Genomic DNA, 19,183 nt, shown 5'->3' with positions numbered 1-19,183 from the left:
TAGATGAGGGTCCGGACAAGGTTTGTGCTATCCAGCCACACACATCAACAAAGCTGGGGGTAATTGAATTTTCCATGTAGGATGTGAGAGCTGAAGAACGTTGGCGTTTTTCTGCTGCTTTTGCCAGCACCGCCAGAAGAGCTTCACGCCAGCTAGTGCACACCTGTGCCGAGCAGCCCGGCTCCTTCCCCTGCTGTGCGTAACCAACCGTGCAGAGAGCTCGAGTAGGAGAATACCAAGTATATGTAGATTTGTCTCTACCATTGGCTTTATGTTCAGTCATTTCTCAAGGAAAATGTTGCAAGGCTGATGGGATGGGATTTAAATTGTCATCATGTACTCATTCTCATGTCATTTTCTGCAAAGCTATAGATGCTCATAGAAGCTCCTTTTTCATATAATATAAGTGAGTTGGGACTGGGGCTTGCAAGTAACAGAAATGCATCATAAAAGTGGTTCATGCAACTTTGTGTGCTATGTTCCAAGTCTTCTGAAGCCGTACAATAGCTTTGTCTGAGAGAAACGGATGTGCTGACCAATCGCCATTGACATCAATAACGAATGAATTGAATATCTGCCAAAAGTTACATAGTGTACCTTTTAAACACTAAAACAGAACTACATACATTTTGCAGAAGAACATTATGGACTCTGCGTGACTACATGGATGAATATGGTGATCCTACTGCTCATAAAATATTCACTACTAGGCTTAATCAGATATAACCAGTTTAGATGGAAAGGATCTCAAGCTGGCTAGTTGAAGACGTTACTGTCGCTATACCCTTTAATAGACACAATAAATGATTGCACAACAACCATAATGTAGTGACCCTTCACAAAATAGATAATGCTTACAATAGACTATTTTAGAGAGCTACATATGGAAATGTACCTGTTCAATAAAATACCTTACTCGACCTGTTGAGTTACAAAAAACGGCGTCACTGCTTTTACATTGAAATGTAAAAGAGACACTTTTTACATTTCAAATCCCTCAGTTCTCAACATCTCCAAAAGTTAATGTTGATTCTCATTTGTTATTCCCTGGAGGTTTGAGATTTATTTGCTCCAACTTTCTCGCTCGTTGTAACAAGTAACCTATGCCATTCCCGGAGCAATTTTATGCCATTTGTGGATATGATGAGACACGCACGGGTGACTGAGGCGAGTGATGTATGTTTGCAATTTCCCTCAAACCATCCCAACAGGTCTCAAACATACTGGTCTAAGCACTTATTATAGGCTTACCATAGTAAATCAGGGTAAGACAAAAACACGTTTTGGAAGAAGGATTGATGATGTATTGACTCATTTAAATGTTAATTTTGTACAAAAAAAAAAAAGTTGCACTGTGTACCTTTTAAATATTTATTTAGCAAAAAGTTTTTATTTTGTTAAGTTTAACAAACTTTGTTTTATATAACTTTTTTTTTTTTTTTTTTAAACAATCACCTGTCTTCCAATGGGGAAAAATCAGATTGTAAAGTGGATTTTGATGGTAACTAAGGTCAGAAAATGTTCAATAGATTTTAAAATCAATGAGTTTTAAGTTTTAATTTAATTTAAAGTAAAACAGTGAAAATATTTGAATCCATGAAAATGTTTTGTAATTAGTGTATAACTAAAATACAGATAATAAACAGCTAATAAAATACATTTTAATAGGTACATACAACATTAATTAAAAAACATTCCAAATAACACAACATTCTGAACTTGTACGAATAAAACTGGTTGAAAATGTATCTGAGGAATTATACATATACATATACATATATATATATATATATATATATACATACATACATACATACATACATACATACACATATATATATATATATATATATATATATATATATACATACATTAAAAAAAAATATATATATATATAAAAAAATTCGAATAGATTTTTTACAGTAACCAGCATTTCGGTAGTGCAACTATCGTCACTGATTTAAAGGGATACTCCACTTTTTTCGGAAATAAGCTCATTTTACATCTCCCCCAGAGTTAAACAGTTGAGTTTTACCGTTTTAGAATCCATTCAGCCGAACTCCGGTTCTGACGGTACCACTTTTAGCATAGCTTAGCACAGATCATTGATTCTGATTAGTCCAGTAGCATTTCTTTCAAAATGACCAAAAAGTTTCAATATTTTTCCTATTTAAAACTTGACTCTTCTGTAGTTAAACCGTGTACTAAGATCGACGGAAAATGAAAAGTTGCGATTTTCTAGGCTGATATGGCTAGGAACTACTCTCATTCCAGCGTAATAATCAAGGAACTGTGTGTCTGTACCATGGGTGCAGCAGGCGTAATGATATGACGCAGCGCCTGAAAATAGTCCCCAGCTCGGTAACTTCTTCCAACGTGACCGGGACTAAGTTTGTCTAACCTATTAGACCTATTTTCAGGCGCTGCGTCATATCACTACGCCTGCTGCACTCATGGTACAGCCGCACAGTTCCTTGATTATTACGCCGGAATGAGAGTAGTTCCTAGTCATATAGGCTTAGAAAATCGCAACTTTTCATTTTCCGTCGATCTTAGTACACGGTTTAACTACAGAAGAGTCAAGTTTTAAATAGGAAAAATATTGAAACTCTTTGGTCATTTTGAAAGAAATGCTACTGGACTAATCAGAATCAATGATCTGTGCTAAGCTATGCTAAAAGTGGTACCGTCAGACCCGGAGTTCGGCTGAATGGATTCTAAAACGGTAAAACTCAACTGTTTAACTCTGGGGGAGATGTAAAATGAGCATATTTCCGAAAAAAGTGGAGTATCCCTTTAACGGTAAAACTGATATATATCGATCATTAGTTTGGAATGGCATGATGGTGAGTAAATATGGGCTGATTTTTATTTTTTACCATTCCTTTAATAAACTTAAAAATAAAGGTTATTTATTGGCATCTCTGGTTCCATATAGAACTTTTAACATCCTTGGAACCTTTCCACTGCATTAAAGGTTCTTTACAGCGGAAAAAGGTCAGACTAAGAAAATAAATGCCTAATTATTCATTGAAAGGTTCTTTGAGGAACCAAAAATGGTTATCTATGACAAAGCTTCAAAAAGTGGGAGTTTTTAAGCGATATTACTTTATTTAGTGTATTCAAAATCAGAAAGTGATGGTGATGGTGGTGATGATGCAATGGTTGTAATAAAATGGTACAGCATATCCATTTATTTCTTTTCTAGAACAGACTACAGTGTATCACTCATATCTCAAGATTTTTTTGTAAATAATGGTGGAACAGACTAAAATTATGATCAATTCTTGTCTTGTCTGTCCAGAAGAAGAAAGCACTGAGTTTAGTAAGACTGTATTGTCTGTTTTTGCTGTTGGATATGATGAAAAACATTTGGTTCTCTCAATAGATCCAGCCATGTTTCTTCAAGGCCAGCTTTATCAAGCCACACTCCAAGTTCTCTTTTTAGCTCCAATCTCACACCCCAGTTTTCAGTTGTCAGCTTATCAAGATGGTAATGAGCTGAATCAAATTTTGCAGTCTTGGATATGGTTACCTTACCTTGTTCCGTTTATGGAATAAGTCTGTTTCAATCAAATATTGATGCCGAATAATTGATGCCACCATTCAGTTTATTCAATTATTTTGGTTGGCTCTGTCATTATGCCTTTTTAGGCTGTTTAGAAGCACTGCCTAGGGGCTGTATTGCATCCAACCAGTTCTTGTGAATGCCAGCACTATGGCTTACTTCAAATCTCTGTACAAACAAAGACTTGGAGGTAAAATCGGGTAAACAAAGAGATGGATTTCGCCCGAAACCTCATATATGACGTCAGAAGTGTACAGCTATAGGAGGACTCCCAGAACCTGATTATAATCTGACACCATCTTGTTTAGAGGTGTTTTGATATCATATCCACTTCTTGTCTATTTAAAGTCCATAATATGAAGACAATCTTGTTGCGCAAGAGTTCATTAAGTGATTCTCGGTGTCTCTCTGTCTTCATGTTGCTCATAGTGATCTCAGGGGACCAACATTTCTTTTCTTTCCATCTTACTGTAATGTTGAGACTCTGTTGCTCAACTCTAGTGCCGTAGCGCCCCCTGCTGGATTGATACTTACATTTATTAATTTAACTACTAGAATAGAGAGGGAAAAAAAAAAGGGAAAAGTACAGGAAGTATTTATTAGTTTATTTTTTATTTAAAAAAATTATCCAAATTACAATGAACACAAGACAGGCTTTATATATAAAATGAAGTGGCCTCTTTAAAACTTATATAGGTACAGAATGTTGCCTTAAGACATTTTCCAAAACAGCTGAGGGTAAAGTTGAGGCATAGCAGTTCGGAAAGGGTTGCAAAGCCGTTTTCTTTGTCTGAATGGCTGAAAATAAGCTAAATAAAAGTTTACGAGTGGTATAATCAAAGTCTCGACTTGAATCGTCTAAAGATATTGTGGTAGGACCTGAAAAGAGCGGCTCGTACTTGAAGAAATTCCATATTCATCAGCCTTTAGAATTAAGGAATCTGATGTTGTAATGAAAACATTCTTCTGTTTGCGTTCAGCCTGGCACGTTCCTGCGGTTCTACAATCTCCGTTCACTCCTTCAGCGAGCTCCGGACCAGCAGCCGGATCAAGCTGAACATCTCAGTTTCCACCTGCACGGGGGGACGACGTATGGACGAGGTTTACGCAGCCTTCCCGCAGAGAGCCCTGATCTACAGTCCCTCAAGAGGCGAGTCTGAAGACCACTGAAAATGGCTGTTTTGTATATTTTTAAATCATTTTTTCCATTACAAGAAATATATTACCAGCATAACAAATTTCATTAGTGATGTAAAAATGGTGCAGAATCTTAAATATTCCTTATTTTGACTCATAATATTATTTTGTACTTCTGTATGTATATATACTGTATATATACACACACACACACAGTCTGGATAGATAAGAAATCGCTGAAGTCATGAGTATTTTGATGGCAAATTAAATGAGCCACAGTAAGTCAAATTCTTTTCCATTATAAAATAACTTCTGTCTCTTTCTTTTCTTCTCTCTCTCTACTGATCAATATTCAGAGTGCTAGAGAATCATGTCGATCTGGATGAGTTTGATGAAGTGAATGATGGCACGTTACTGGAGATTTGGTACACACCACCAGAGGCTGTAGGTTGGTGGTGCCTCTTTTGCTTTCCAATTTATATCCAGTTTTATGTCATGCTCAGCTGGCCTTCATTTGTATATGCTTATGTTTCCTTTTAGTCTTGCCAAATGATGAAGAACCAGGTATAGACATATTATATACTACTAGGTTTATATATGACTCTAATATATGACTTCTCAAAGCTTTTTCTCCACCACAGATGAAAAAAATTATTACAAATAATCATATATATATATATATATATATATATATATAAAATCATACCAAAATAATAAAAAATGTTTAAATGTGTTTTTTCTTTTCAGATGGAGAAGCAGATACAGGACTTTCTTATACAGGTAAAAAAACATTGGAATTAATATTATGGGAAATGTTAAGAGCCAGATTCACACCTACTGTACATCACCTTCACCACAGCTCGATATGTTGCATCACGTCACTATTTATTATGAATGATTTATCCGTGCACACAATGGGTCTCATTCATGAAACATTCGTAAATATACGAGTAAATATGTGAGTGATTTGCGCGTAAAGAGACATTCCCGAAAATTCTTTTCCTGATTCACAAATACTTCGTAAACGTCAAATTTGATAGTGAAATGTGTGTGTGTGTGTGTGTGTGTGTGTGTGTGTGTGTGTGTGTGTGTGTGTGTGTGTGTGTTAATGAATTCCATTCAGTCGTAAATGGGACGTGCGTGCACGCTCATTCTCTCAATTACCATAAATCCTGCCCATTAAAACCGACTGACAACTATATATGGGCATCATATTATGACACCAAACAAAGAATTTCAACATGTCTTCTCAAAAGCGAATGAAGAGAAATTTCTCAGATGCAGCAATTGAAGTTTTATTATCAGAAGTTCATTCAAAACGCCACATTTTATTTTCAAGCGTACATAGTGGTGTTTCAGGTCCTAAAAAAAAAAGGATTTTTTAGGTAGCCTAATAATGCTTTTAGTTTTTACCTAATATACGAACATTTTAATGCATCTGAAAATTTTCGCCAGAAACACTTTACACACGATTTACACAAAAATTCGTTCTGCTCGTGTTTCATGAATGAGACCCAATGATTTTTATACTTTTATACTATTCCCTATGGACAAAATCGAGTCCCGCCGTACAATTTTTCTTTTTTTGACAAGCCTTTTCACTCAGATATACATAACAATAAAGAAGAAATTACTATTGCATCTTCCATTTAATGGTGACTCTAACCACTAAGCCACAGCTCTGACAAACTGTTTCTATTATAATTACTAATATTTGAACATGTGATTGTTCAGTGCGGACATGTGGGCACAACACGCAGCAGCTCGACCTGGCCCGGGTGAAACGCTCCACACCGCCCCTGTCATGTCATGTCCGAGCCCGGGTGAAGAAGTACCATCCCCAGCAGTTATACCAGTGCCTGAAGCTCTTCTGCTCCAAGTGTAAAACAATGTGAGTCTGACACTCACTGCAACCTGCTCCTGACTCGCATCCATGAAAAGAATACTGAGAAGGTTCAATATATATACTTAATTGTAGTTGTTTAAAGTGCCCCTATTGTGCTTTTTTCGAGTATTACAAACCGCAAGAAAGGTAATCTAGCTGTTTGTGAATGTAAATGGTCTGCAAAGTTATAAATGGAGTTATTTCCTCCCAAAAGAAAGAACCGAGCTTGAACCTATGTAGGTTTGTAAATTAACTTAATGGCCACCTATGGTCTTCACTGAAGAACAACGTCTGCTTTGACCCTCAAACACTGTACTTGTAGCTGAGACTGGAAGAGTTTGATTCATGTTGTCAACATGTCGAGAAGACGCTGTTTTCTGCACTGCCAAAGCAAATCCACTTTGATGTACTTCCAAAGGATGAGGACTCAACTTGAATTAAATGTTCAAACCGACGCCAAGTGCTGAGGCTGTTTCTTTTCAGATTCGTGCTGTAATCAGTAGACCAATCACAACAGACTGAGCCATCTGACCAATCAGAGCAGAGTAGACCAATCACAACAGGCTGAGCCATCTGACCAATCAGAGCAGAGTAGACCAATCACAACAGACTGAGCCATCTGACCAATCAGAGCAGAGTAGACCAATCACAACAGACTGAGCCATCTGACCAATCAGAGCAGAGTAGACCAATCACAACAGACTGAGCCATCTGACCAATCAGAGCAGAGTAGACTAATCACAACAGACTGGGCCATCTGACCAATCAGAGCAGAGTAGACTAATATCAACAGACTGGGCCATCTGACCAATCAGAGCAGAGTAGACCAATCACAACAGACTGGACCATCTGACCAATCAGAGCAGAGTAGACCATTCAGTATTACCTTTAAACAGCATTTCAAACTGAACAACGTTGCCTGGCGAATATCTTTTTTGATCAAAACATTGCTGTTTTATTTATAACAGTGTACGGAATTTCCTCATGTAAATATCACAAAATAAACATTTTAATAAAATTTCATTTGTGTGATTTGTACTGGTTCAAGGGCATCTTTATCTTTTATCTGTAAATCTTGAACCTTTTATTCTTCTAAATTTGTTCTGTTTTGTTTGCCACCTGGTGGCTATTAAGCAGAACAAAACTGCAAAAGTCATCACAGGAATAAATTAGATTTTAAAATATATTAACATAAAAAACAGTTATTTTAAACTGTAATAATATTTCACAATATTACTGTATTTTTAATCAAATAAATGCTGCTTTGGTGAGCATAGGAGACTTTCAAAAACATTCAAAATCTTACCATCCCCAAACTTTTGAAAATGGTAGTGTACATTTTGTTTGTTTGTATGTGACAGTAAAGACGTCCCCGATGACGGCGCTGTTGCTAAAGTCTTCCGGGAGTCTGCGAGAGAGAACCAGCCTTGCGATGTGCAGTGGGCCGCCACTTCATCAGCGAGCTCTAGAGAAGCCGGCAGAACCATCTCAATGCACATATCGAAAGACATGGTGGGGCAAAGCACTCACATGCAGCTGATATTCATTGAGGGTGCGTCCAACTACATAGAAAAGCTTTTTTTTATTATATATTTGTGACATTAGTTTACAAATATAGCTTTGTATCTACAGGAACGACGCTGGATGAGATTTGTGTGTTATCACGCGATTACAAAAACCTGGTTCCCGTGAGATCAGAGAACGGTAGGATGGCCCTGATGGATCTCACAGCTCCCTTCCTGTTCTCTGGAGACAAAAGATATTATGGGTAAGAAGACAGGCCTACATACTTCATTTTAAACTCCCCTGGTATTCAGTGTGTACATATCTTATCATGTAAACACCGCTTAACAAACCCCAGGGAAGGATACGATCACGTCTGTGTTTAGTTAATTGGGTATTTGTGTGCGTGTCTCAGGTGTAAGCGGTGCTCTCTGAACACGTTTGAAAACCATGTGTTTACTGGAGTGGAGACCTATGATGGACAGGCGGTTGCTGAAGGTACTTCCTCAAAAAATTAATAATTGGATCATCATTTTGGACTAATTATGCCTATTACCTACAGTCAAACCAAAACTTATTCAGACACCTTCAACATCTCTCACATTATCACAGTTTATTTGCTATAGTTTAGAAAATGGTAATAAAATATGACAAGAACTGTCTGTTAGACTGTCTCACAAATGAATTAGGTTGAATAGCTGTCAGCTGTTAAATTTAAGTCCACAATTAGATAATACCAATTTAGGTCAACCAATTACCAAGCAATGCTTAATTTTGTTCAGTCTGGTGTAAAAAAAAGTTGCATTAGCAATTAAAGAAAAAACAAAGTGTCTAAATTTTTATATTACTGGTAAAATAATTATATAAATACTGGTAAGTCCACTGTATGAAGAATTTTTGGTTATTATATGTCACCGTTTGCTTTATTTTGTTATCGTCACTTACATAAATAAACTATAGAGTCCTGCACCAACTAGTAAAAAAATATATAAAACATTATATCTGGTGTCTGAATTTTTTGGTTTGACTGTATAGAATATTTTTATGATTAAACATTTCTCTTATCTAACTTCTGTACTGTCAAAACAATTAATACAGCCATCAAAACACAAAATATGCACCATATTTTCAGGTAACTTTTTAAAATTCAAATTGACATCATGCCACATGAAACACTGATTTATAATGTCAGTTTCTTTTCTTAATTCTAACATTTCTTAATGACTCATTCATATAGAAAAATTTAAATACACTTTATAATATGTTAATTTTTTCTAATTAAAATTAAAATGTTGCTTCATGTTTGCAACCTCAATTCAAATTAAAAAATTTCAAACGACATTCTCAGTTCAGTTTTGAATGGCGCAACCCTAATGAAAAGAGGGAAATATCATCTAAATATAATCAGTCCTCTTTAGGATGCTGGAGAAGCTGTGGCGTGATTAAAGCACATTATACAAAAATGTTTTAACGCTTGTAAAATAATGACAAAATTGGACATAAGTAATTAGATAATAGAAACCAAATGTAGTAAAGAGGCCAAATAAAGTCTTGGGTATAGGACCTGTGTTACTTAATAAAGATGAGTTATATTTAATTTGAATATTGAGAATTACAGTGCTTAAAGCAAAAACAAAAATAGAAGGCAAGAATCCCCAGTTGTAAATGATTGGTCTGAGTTAGTTTCCAAAGTATGGAGATGATAATAAAACTTAAGCCCAAAGCCCTTAATTTCATGTTAGGTATAATTTCTTACAGGTGTGGTATAAAGTGCATGATATAAATATGTGAAAACAAGTTACTTTTCGTTTTGGAGATGTACAAATGTTTTTATCTATTTATTGGGTGTTTTGTTTTCGTTTTTTTGGTGGTGGGCATTATTAAAGGGGTAGTGAATATATTACCCCATGATTTCCTCACCCTCAAGCCATCCTAGGTGTATATGAATTTCTTCTTTCAGACGAATACAATCTACAATCTGAATGTCTATTGTGACACTGTTGTCCTAAAGAGAATTTAGACACTTCCGCCACATGTATATTTCGGTAGTTCATCCGTGTTTCTGTCACACAGCTCTGGGAGTTCAGATGATGCAGTACGGATTGTTAATCCAGTTTGAACTGGACGACGGGACGGACACATTAGAGGCTCTGCTGTGGGAGAACGCTGTGAGTATATCAATGCCATTTCATTCAATATCTGGAAAAAGTGCACATTTGTCCTTAGTATAAAATTACTTCTTTTTTTAGTTATAAAACACACCAAAAGTTTTTTTACAAAACATGTTAAGTGAACATTTAGTTTCTGAAATCTTGCCAAGTAGCCTCTTAAAAGGGTACAAATGCTGTACATTACCTGATCAGCAGAGGGCGCTATTTTCTCTTTTGAAATAGGCTTTAGTGGTTGTCTCTCTGTCTTATTCTTTGCAGGAGAAGTTCTTCCATGTTTCTGCTGTCGATGCTTCAGGGAGTCAGGATTTGCAGGACAAGATTCAGACCATCATGGACACAGTTCAGCCACCACAAAGCAGTTTGGGTAAAGATTTCATTCCTAACAAATTTTTTTTTTCATTACATTCCTTCAGTATTTAGAGTTAGATAATGTCTTTTTTCTGTATTTTCTTTGCAGAAGAACGTCCATGGCTGGATCTTTGCCTCTCTGTCTACAATGTAAAGGACAATGACAGAAATAAAGTTTGCTACCAGATCACTAACTCAGAAATCAGAGAGGAATAAAGAAGTTAAGTTACAGACAGTTTGATTCAAAGTGAATATCATAGATGGCCACTTGCAAAGAACAATAAAAAAGGAGTTACTAGAAATGTTTTGTGTTCACCCATTAATGACAATTTTGTCATTACTTATTCACCCTCAAGTTGTTCCAAACCTGTATGAGTTTCTTTCTTCTGTTGAACACAATATAAGATATTTTGAAGAATGTCGGTAACCACACAGTTGATGGCACCCATTGACTTCCATAGTAGGAAAATAATATTATGGAAGTCAATGGGCTTCATCAACTGTCTGGTTACCAACATTCTTCAAAATATCTTCTTTTGTGTGCAACAGAAGAAAGAAACTCATACATGTTTGGAACAACTTAAGGGTGAATAAATGATGACAAAATTTTCATTTTTGGGTGAACTATCCCTTTAAGAAATGTAAATATGTTTTATGGTCAAACACAATCAATTCATTCATCTATAAAATAAAGTATATTTCTATTTAGAATGCATAACTACTTGTTCTGCTTGGACCTGTGTGTGGCTTTACTTAACAAGCCATCTGGAGTGAAACTGATGAGCATTGACAGCAGGTGGTTGATGCTGGAAACAAAATGTCGTTCTGTCTCGGTCCACTAGGTGGCGTGTTCACTGTGTTGTATCTGTGAAAGCGGCGCCTCCCTGGCAGAGCTTCATATTCAGAGATCCATCAGGAGATCATAAACGGCTCTCAAGGACTTTCACTTTATCGAGATGCTGGATGCCCGTTCCTTGACGTCTATTTTTCCTCTTGTACGAAACGCTTGGAAATATCTCTGCGGTTCAAGGGCTTCAACTAGCTTTGTTTTGTTTGGCTGAACACCTGTTTGACCTGCTGTTACAAAACTATTGATTTAAAAAATGGAAACTAGCGATGTTCATCTAAACGAGAGACCAGTGAGTGGGACGAAGCTTGATGTTAATTCTACAAGTACACCTTAAAATACTGGATTTATCAGGTTTGGATATTTTCAAGGGATATTCTACTTACTGGAAAACGCAATGGAAATGCAATTTTTAACAGTATTTTGTTTGCTCATTAGTTGTGAACTCTCAGTACTCGCGAGTAGCAACAAAACGACTGATTTAAAGTCAAAAATAGTTTCCTATAAAGTGCGTAAAATTAACACAAACGGCCATGAACGACGTCGTGTGACGTTAAATAAAATCAGTTATGAAACAGGTAACGCAACGGCCGGTACTTCAAAACATTTAATGGTGAGCGCATCTTCCAGACAGAAGTACGAACAAACTTATGTAATGGACAAATACAGCAACACAAAATCATTTCTGAGGGAAATAACAAGTGGAATTCATCGTCGACGAGAAAGAGCGACGGCGGGAAATGAAGGCATCGAGTCTCCGGAGAATGAACTTGAGCGCGTGGAGTCACTGCCGAAGCCCGCAGCACAGATCCAGCCTTCAGACTTCCCTACTGATGTCTCGTCTATTCCTGAATGGGGCACCTCACCTGTGGAAGACTTTGAGGAAGTCTTCACTCCGTTCATTCCCTTTAACACACGATCAAAAACCCCAGGGGTGAAGAATCCGTTTTTCCCCGTGACAGGTGAATCGTATGGCGCATATGCTGTCATGTGCATCTCCATCGTCATTTTCACTGTGGGGATTGTTGGGAATATAGCAATCATGTGCATAGTGTGCCACAATTACTACATGAGAAGCATTTCAAACTCCTTGCTGGCCAACCTCGCCCTGTGGGATTTTGTCATCCTCTTTTTCTGCTTGCCACTTGTTATATTCCACGAACTCACTAAGGATTGGCTCCTTGGGGAATTCTCCTGTAAAATCATTCCATACATTGAGGTAAACTCTATATTGGATTTAAGAGAACTGTGGTTGGTCACTTTCAATGGGTGATTGAAATGCAGTTATTTCTGTTACTAATGTGTCAAATTGGTTAATATTTGAAAAATATGTTTATGGTAGCTACTTATAAAAAGAATCAGTAAAATAAGATAGTCTGTTTGGATAAGTTAATGAGGGCTATACCTGATCACATCACACAATCTATGTATTTTTCTATTGCATCTGTTTTATGTTTTTTTTTATGTGTGTCAAAGTGTCTAGACAGGTCCTAGGTACCAGTATCCTAGGTCCTCTCTGATATAAGATGAGCTATAAGATTAAGGGTGGGCTAGACTCATGATCGAGTGGGTCAGGTTCACCTGTAGAGCCGGACCTGGTTTCATGATTGAGCTTGACTTTAGTCTAGCGAGTTCTCAGACGTACAGTAAGCTTCTTTTACACCTGAAACTGGTTAAATTGCTGGTTTATCCTTTCTGGTAAATGCACATGGGATTCACATGTAACTGCTTTCATCATTATATACGTTTTTATTAATTGCTTAGTGCTCAAGGAAGGTGTTAGTTTCCTTCAAATGTCTGCGCTACTAAACCGTATATATGTTAGGTCAGGTAGCCAAAGTTACTATACATATTGACTTAAACAAACTTTTTGTGGCAGCGTTTAAATTGAAAAATACTTGCATTTGCGTTATTAAAGGGGAACTATGCAGTTTTTTTTTTAGCTTAATTTACCTTAACTGAACAGCTTCGGAGTCATTGGAATGGTTACATGACTTTTTTTCGGATCGAGTGGTGGTCTTCTCGCACCCCTCTAGCGCCTGTGAGCGGAAAAAACACCCTTGCAATTTTGGGCCGGCGGGTCGCCGGCCTCAGCGTCAGGAAGTGTTGCGTGATATCAGGTCTCGTGATGTAACAAATTGGCACTGCACACATACACTATCTGAACATTTATGCTAGCCTTCTGTGTATCATACATACCTCAGTGGGAATGGCTCCATGCGTTCGCCGGCTTCTTTGGAAACAAATGCACGTGACCAGAGGGAGAAGATGGGAGGGGGGAGAGTCGCCATCCAGTTTTGACGACAGTGTTGTCGAATATCTATTCCGAAGCTGTAGGGGGAGCTCTATTGAGAAAACAGCGAAGAAATTGCATAGCGCCGCTTTAATTTACGTATTTGCGTAAAAAGCTACGCCATTCAGCGTCTGTCCAATTCCACAATGAAATTCCACAACACAAGATAATAACTATTTTTACTTTATTTATCTATTTATTTTGCATTTGCGTCCGCTACTTAACTTTGATTCCGAAGAATTCAAAGCGCCCTAACTGCGTATTGTACATGATCAAAACAATAATCTTATGGCTATTGTTATCATATAACATGCAGATTAAAGTGTTCTTGCAACATTCATAAGTAACAAATTTCCAGAGCTGATTTGTTGGCATTTTAATTTAGATTATGCTTGACAAATAATCTAAATGAAATATGCTGTTAAACTAACAAGAAGGCTGTGTGAAAGTGTCTAGTCAGAAATTCAATGCAAATGTTACATGTGTAGGTCAGGACAGACATCTTTCTTGTGTTTTGTCTACTTGAGTAAGGGGGGAGTGTCTCCTCTGCTGACACAAAGAGATAGTGGTATTGCCCTGAGGCAGCGTTCAGATTGTATCATGTGCTTTCTGAGGAATTGACCTGATTGGTGCCATGGTTGTGGCTTTAATCTCCTGACACACTACAGAGCGCAAATGCCTACACCCTTGATTCAGAACAACCCGCTAACTTGATCACAATGTTTCAACCTAACAATGAAGTCTATGGCCCTAAATGGAAAAGCTGTGGGATTGAATTTCCTTATTGTTCCACAGACTCAGGAGTTCAATTCAAGTTGCGCTCAATCTATTTTATTTATTATGGTCAAAATTATGCCACAAATGCTTTGACTCATTCCTCCTTTTTCCTGAAATAAATAAATAAATCAGAAATCGAGGTTACGTGATAAGGCACTTATAATTTAAGTGAAAGGTGACTATTTTTGAACATTTTAAAAGCAGAAATCTAAAGCACTTATGTCAAAACTTCTGTATTCTATGAACTGTGAAGGTCTTATCCTTTTAACTGTAGTTTAAGGTGTTACGTCGACTCGAATTATTTATTATAGCCTCATTCACTTCCATTGCAAGTGCCTCAATGTAACCCAGATTTTTGCTGCTTTAAAAATAAATTAAAAAGTTGACCTTTATGCTATAAATGCTGTCAATTAGGCTTAGCTTTAATTTCACCCGCAATGTTCCTTTAGGATCCCAACGCTGTTTCCAGGTTTGTCGGTGGAAGGGTTTTCTAAAAGTTTATTAGTAATGACCACACATCCCCTTTGCCTTGCAGGTGGCGTCTTTAGGAGTAACTACCTTCACTCTTTGTGCTTTGTGCATTGACCGTTTCCGTGCCGCGAGCAACGTCCAGATGTACTACGAGATGATCGAGAACTGCACCTCTACTGCAGCCAAGCTAATGGTGATTTGGATCGGCGCTCTTCTCCTCGCCCTGCCCGAGCTTTTAATCCGGCAGCTGGTGAGAGAGGACCGTGAGCCTCCGGAAGTGACGCCTTGCGAACACTGCGTGGTCCGAATCTCCACGGCTCTCCCGGACACGCTTTACGTCCTCGGACTCACCTACAACAGCGCTCGTCTCTGGTGGTACTTCGGCTGCTACTTCTGCCTTCCCACTCTCTTCACCATCATCAGCTCAGTGGTGACCGCACGCAAGATCCGCAAGGCCGAACGCGCCAGCGTCCGAGGCAACCGCAAGCAGATCCAATTGGAGAGCCAAATGAACTGCATTGTTGTTGCTCTGGCTATCCTATACGGATTTTGCATCATTCCGGAGAACATCAGCAACATCGTATCGGTGTACATGGCTACAGGTGTGCCGCGTCGCACGCTGGATATCCTGCATCTGGTGAGTCAGATGATGCTGTTCTGCAAGTCCGCGGTTACACCGGTGCTGCTTCTGGCTCTCTGTCGGCCCTTCAGCAAAGCCTTTCTGGACTGCTGCTGCTGCTGCTTTGAGGAGTGCGGCCCACCGAAGTCCTCCGAGCCCAACAGTGACGACAACGATCAGGACGGCACCACCGAGCTGGAGCTTTCCCCCTACAGCACTGTAGTCCGCAGGGATCCATCAACCTTCCCAATAGCGGGAACTCACTGCTAAGGTTGTACCTTACCTAAGGGCTACACATTACCAAGGGCTTAGACATATGGAATAAACCAGTCCAGAGATGTTGTTTTCACAGGGTGCACAGTTTTGTGCAGTTTCTGATTTTACTGTGCTTTGTTTTGGGAGAGACGCCCACAAACTGGATATTTTAACTTGTGAAAATAGGGACAAAGAACATCCACATGTTTATTACGCATTGTCTTAGAGATGCAACTGCCTATTGATGTTTACAGAAGACCATGTGTAGTTTCTTGGGAGTCTAGAAGGATAATGGATTAACTCACATGCATTTGTTATATTTGCACAATTTTCTTACCCCAGTATCTTTTATTTTTTTTTTCATTTTAATTTGGTGTATCTGTATTTTTGTTCAAAGTACCTCTGAGACTTACTGTACCGAAGGTAATATATAGAAAATGGCTGTTAGTATGTTTTGGTGTTGTGGAAATTGGCGATTCTTGTGAATCGATTTAACGTTAAGCCTAGCTCCCTTGCTATGTAAGTATTAAATTCACTCTGTATTTGCTAGCAGAAATACTTGTGATGCACTTCAGCCACTGAAAAGCACTGAAGACGCTGTTGTTTTAGCCAAGACATGTCACTTTTGAATAATAATAAAAAAAAAACATTGAAATGTCTTACAGATAAAACTTGAGTGTTATACTGAAACTGGACATGGTGTTTTCTATTTATTCAGATTATGTGATCTAACCGATCAGTATATCCTTTACCAATCAATTCTTCTCCAATGGCTGGTTCATTCTTGATGGTGTTGGTTCACAGGCCTCTGGGTCATCAATGCCATACAGTACTCTAGTACACAGAGGCTTTTGTTTAAGGCCATGGCCAGTTCAGCATTAGGCATTCATGCTGCAGCGGATTCCATGACCTCACGGATAGAAGTGCGGACTGGATTGGGAGTGTAGGGAAAGATGTATGAAGCCTGTTTGGCTTAACAAGACAGCTGGAGTTTCGTTATTGTGGTCTGGTTGTTTATTGGCCATTTAGTATCAAAGGGAAAATTGGACTTTTGCACTGCTTGAGGAACAATCTCATCTCTTTTACTACACGTTTAAGATCATCTCAATCTCGTCTACTTGCTACACGAGAGATACAACACTTCTTTGAAGTAGGCTATAGCTTAAATTCAGATACAAGCAATTAAAACTTCTATCTAAGGTGTTTTCTACCGTTTGGAACAGCATTCACATCAAGACCCTGATGATATGATATCTTGATCATGATAAAGAATACACTACAGTTCAGAAACTCTTGGGGTCAGAAAGAATTCAAGATTTTAGAAATTAATAGTTTTATTCAGCAAGGATGCATTAAATTAACAGTAAAGAATTTGACGTTGTTAGAAAAGATTTCTATATCAAATAAATGCTGTTTATTTGAACTTTCTATTAATCAAGAATCCTGAAAAAAATGAATCAAAATATTAAGCAGCACAGCTGTTTTCAACATTGATAATAATGAGAAATGTTCCTTGAGCAGCAAATCATCATATTAGAATGATTTTTTGAGGATTATGTGACGCTCTTTGCGTCACAGTAATAAATTAACTTTAAAAAAAACATTTATTATAAGTGGCCATGTTCCACAATATAACCGTTTTTACAGTATTTTGATCAAATAAATGTAACCTTGGTGAGCATGAGATCTCTTTTGTAAACATTTAAACAATCGTACCAACCCCAAACTTTTTAACGGTAGTGTAGTTCTGTCATCATTTAGACATTTACCCTCATGTCATCCAAACCTACAGTATGACACTTTCTACTGTGACCTTTTTTGAACCCCATTGATTTTAAAGTATGGACAAAAACATTTCAATATTTTGTATCGCACAGAAGAAAGAAAGTCATGCAGGTTTGGAACAATACAAAAGTGATAATATTGTAATTGACAGCGTTGTCTCCATCTTCTCTGTATAGTTTTCAATTGTTCCTAGCTTGTCTTATCTAATCAATATCTGTTTCTATCATAAAGAAGATTAGCTTGTATTTTATTTGAAGGCACTCGTGTTCAGTGATGACATTCTCATGCATATTTAAATAGATTGCATCATTCAGACCCACACTTTGGCCAAATAAATTATTCATAGGCACCAACAAACAGTCATTCTTTTGAACGGCATGTCATATTAATATTTCATGAACGATGAGTGCTTCATGCCACTACGTTGTTGGGTCCTGCAAGTACTAAATTTATTTTATTGTCTAATTTTTGTTTGTTCATACTCTCATCGCTTCTTATTAGGGCATCTTATTATAATGTCATAATTTCTTATACCATAATCAAGGTTTACTATAGCGTTTGTTCATTTTGCCTTGTCTGGTTATGCACACTATCTTGTTTACGCTGATGGGAACAGTTTTAGGTGTATAGGACACAATGGTACCCATACTTATAAAGACTGTCTGCTTTATAGCGTCTTTTCTAATTGGATCCATCTGATTGAGTGGATGGCGTTCACGGAAAAGAAGGGCTTTATTGTCTTGTTTTTCCTTTTGTGGAATTGTCCCTTATTTCTAGGTCACCGCCTGTGATGAACGCTTGAATGCGTTAATGAGTTCCCTGTGAACTCTTCCCTGTGTGTGAGCGGCTCTCGTCTTTTGTCACACACACACTGTATGTACTATTTGCAGTCCCCCTCCTCTGCGGCCTTGTGAAAGGGGAATTATGGGATTGTTGGCATTGCCAAATTGCTGTTTGTTGTAGGAGAACCTTCAAGTTTGTTTAAAGGTCCATTTTGAAAAGCCTAATTGAGCTGTTCTGATGTTCACACAACGGAAGCGCCCACATTCCCTCCTGTTGCCCCGTCATCAGCATTATCCCAAACCTTTGATTTGGTCCTCAGGGAAATCACAGCAATTTGCGTCTTTTGACAGTTTGACACTACATTACTTTAATATGCTCAGTCATTTTGAGAATAAGCAAATTAAAATGAACAGATTTTTACATTTTATTCCCTGCTCAAAACTGGAAGATTATCATTGAAAAAAAAAAAAAAAGGGTTCTCAAACCTGTGGGATTGTGGAATTGTGCACCACATGACAATGTACGGGAAATGACCTCTGCTCATTACATAATGAGTGTCTCATTAATTATTAAATTCCTTTTTTCTCGACTTGGCAAAGTCATTTTCCCAGTAACAAATGCTTTAATTAAAGTACTATTAATATTTATAGGGATTTATGGGCTATTACTTTGTAATTGCTGTTTGCATATATAATTTAGAATTTATACAGAGTGGTACTAAAGCCTGTGACCACTGCACTC

The 19,183-nt window shown here is 37.6% G+C and overlaps 2 protein-coding genes across 4 annotated transcripts in view; both read left to right on the top strand.

The window, feature by feature from the left end:
* Nucleotides 1-11,328, top strand: part of pot1 (protection of telomeres 1 homolog) — a 34,038-nt gene extending 22,710 nt beyond the window's left edge. The window contains exons 12-22 of one of the 3 annotated variants that reach the window (XM_084397220.1): nt 4,549-4,718; nt 5,062-5,153; nt 5,246-5,269; nt 5,453-5,485; nt 6,440-6,596; nt 7,952-8,142; nt 8,223-8,358; nt 8,509-8,591; nt 10,167-10,261; nt 10,523-10,628; nt 10,722-11,328. In XM_084397220.1, the coding sequence (XP_084253346.1) occupies nt 4,549-4,718; nt 5,062-5,153; nt 5,246-5,269; nt 5,453-5,485; nt 6,440-6,596; nt 7,952-8,142; nt 8,223-8,358; nt 8,509-8,591; nt 10,167-10,261; nt 10,523-10,628; nt 10,722-10,828 (1,194 nt within the window). In that variant the 3' untranslated portion in view covers nt 10,829-11,328. The remainder of the gene's footprint in view (nt 1-4,548; nt 4,719-5,061; nt 5,154-5,245; nt 5,270-5,452; nt 5,486-6,439; nt 6,597-7,951; nt 8,143-8,222; nt 8,359-8,508; nt 8,592-10,166; nt 10,262-10,522; nt 10,629-10,721) is intronic. The other 2 variants (XM_084397221.1, XM_084397222.1) reach the window with 2 other exon arrangements.
* Nucleotides 11,329-11,453: 125 nt separating this feature from the next.
* Nucleotides 11,454-16,568, top strand: gpr37a (G protein-coupled receptor 37a). The gene is made up of 2 exons (XM_084397223.1): nt 11,454-12,678; nt 15,065-16,568. Exons 1-2 carry the CDS (start codon nt 11,857-11,859, stop codon nt 15,887-15,889), a joined length of 1,647 nt encoding a protein of 548 aa, XP_084253349.1. The 5' UTR covers nt 11,454-11,856; the 3' UTR covers nt 15,890-16,568.
* The last annotated feature ends 2,615 nt before the right edge of the window (nt 16,569-19,183 follow it).

The sequence above is a fragment of the Rutilus rutilus genome (assembly GCF_951802725.1).
Source record: "Rutilus rutilus genome assembly, chromosome: 23".
NCBI classification, from domain to species: Eukaryota; Metazoa; Chordata; class Actinopteri; order Cypriniformes; family Leuciscidae; genus Rutilus; species Rutilus rutilus.
The sequence above is the reverse complement of the archived record's forward strand: the minus strand, read 5'-3'. Positions and strand labels throughout refer to the sequence as shown.